At 60.6% G+C, this 1,827-nt stretch overlaps 1 protein-coding gene across 1 annotated transcript in view; it reads right to left on the reverse strand.

Moving 5' to 3' along the window:
* The window catches only part of SEMA6C (sema domain, transmembrane domain (TM), and cytoplasmic domain, (semaphorin) 6C), a 15,156-nt gene that overhangs the window by 1,493 nt on the left and 11,836 nt on the right, over positions 1-1,827 (reverse strand). The window contains exons 16-20 of the mRNA XM_011937959.1: positions 1,649-1,726; positions 1,474-1,529; positions 1,255-1,299; positions 828-923; positions 3-385 (exon numbers count right to left, since the gene is read on the reverse strand). Coding sequence (XP_011793349.1) covers positions 3-385; positions 828-923; positions 1,255-1,299; positions 1,474-1,529; positions 1,649-1,726 — 658 coding nt within the window. The remainder of the gene's footprint in view (positions 1-2; positions 386-827; positions 924-1,254; positions 1,300-1,473; positions 1,530-1,648; positions 1,727-1,827) is intronic.

Genomic DNA, 1,827 nt, shown 5'->3' on the forward strand with positions numbered 1-1,827 from the left:
GCGGCGCGGAGGTGCTTGACCGGCAGCTCCGGCGTGGACTCGGGGGTGGGCAGGCAGGCCAGCCCCGGCGGGGACACGCCCTCCGGAGGCGGCAGGAAGGTGGTGTAGAGCTGCGGCGTCTGCACCGCGTCCCCGTCCTTGGACGGCGGCGGGGGCTCTGGGCCCCCACCGTGCAGCCGGGCCAAACTGCGGAGGGAGAGAGGGCGCGGGAGCCCGGGAGTCTCGATGTCCTTGCCCCGACGTCGGTGGGCGCGGCGACAAGCACAGGAGACCAGGAGGCCAGAGACTGAGGCGCCCAGGGCAAAAGCTGCGGCCACACTGGCCAGGAGGAGTGGGATGGGGACGGAGCGGGAGGCCGAGGCTGGGGGCAGGTCCCGGCGCACGCCTGCCGACCGAGAGGGAGGAGGGAGGCTCAGCCAAGGGGAGGCGGTGCGGGGCACCTAGGCCCAGAAGCGCGGGCAGTTCCCAGGCCTGACATCATTATCCCTCCCGCTGCTACTCAGCCTCACTCCCACAGCCTTCACCATCCTCAGGATTCACCTCCCCTGACCCCTCAGCATACAGCCCACGCACTACCCCTCACACTCAGGCCAGAGCTCGGGCCTAGGGATTCCCCATCCCACTTCTGGCCTCTGTAGCCATGCCAAGAGCAACTGCCAAAAACTGCTCGTGCAGGAGGACTTGGGGTTGGGATGTCCAATTCTGGGGAGGGGAGGCTCCAAACAGGCGTTAGTGAGCACCAAACACCAGTCAGTGAGGGGCTTAGAACGCTCCGAGAATCAGCAGCCCCACACTTCACTCCTGTCCCTCCCAGGTAGCCCTCTTACCCCGAGTGTGAGCTCCAAGAGTGGAAGACTGGGGCCGGGGGTGGGCATCACTGGGGGGACTGGGGGTCCCAGGGGAAGGGCCAGGACCCGGAAGCACTGGTGGCAGAGACCAGGTCAGAGCCAGTGAGGCTCCTAATCTCTACCCCTGACACCCTTCCAGGGGTCCTTCCTCCCTCCTGTGGAACGCCAGCCTCTAGTTTCTTCTGGGCCTGGGGGAGGGCTCAATCATGCAGGACATTGATTTATTTGTTCAAAAAGCACCCTACTGTGTGCCAAATACTGAGCTACATGCTGGGTATCTGGAGGATGCCGACCCTTTTCCCATACTCCCAGGGTATTCAGAATGCTGCTCTGCTGCTACCACAGGACATACACTCAGGTATGTGAGCTGAGCAAGGGAAGGTGAAGTTGGGACAAGAGGACTCACCAAAGGCGGAATCCCCAGGGCCAGACTGACTCCCAGTAGCTCCGTCTATGAAGAAGGGAGAGGGTGAAGATGGGGGGAAGGAGAAGCTTCATGAAGAACTGATGGGGTGACTGTGCCACAGAAGGAGAGAAGGACAAAAGCCCAAGCCTGGGATGGTGTCTGTGGCCATCATGGCCATGTGCAGCTTTGGCGGCAACCACAGCCGCCTCTTCTGTTTACCTTGGCAGTCACCATGCTCCATGGATTCCTGGTTGCCAGCCTGATCCACATCAGTCCTAGGAGGAAAACGAAGTGGCTCTAGAATTCTGCACCTTGTCCCTATCTCCCACTCTGGCCCTCAGCTCTTAGTGGTGGGGAATTTTATGCTCAGGAAGCCCAAGGACCTGTCACTTACCCACCAGGTCCCCTGATATCCACACAGCCCCTGGAGCTATGCCATCCACAGTATGGGTCCTGAGAAGCCAAACAGCTCCTAGGGAAAACAGGTGTGTGAGGCTGTATCCCCTTCTACTCCAGTCATTTTCCATTCTTTTTTTTTTTTTTTTTTGAGACGGAGTCTCGCCCTGTCGCCTA

Source organism: Colobus angolensis, unplaced genomic scaffold (genome assembly GCF_000951035.1).
Source record: "Colobus angolensis palliatus isolate OR3802 unplaced genomic scaffold, Cang.pa_1.0 Scaffold169, whole genome shotgun sequence".
Taxonomy (NCBI): Eukaryota; Metazoa; Chordata; class Mammalia; order Primates; family Cercopithecidae; genus Colobus; species Colobus angolensis.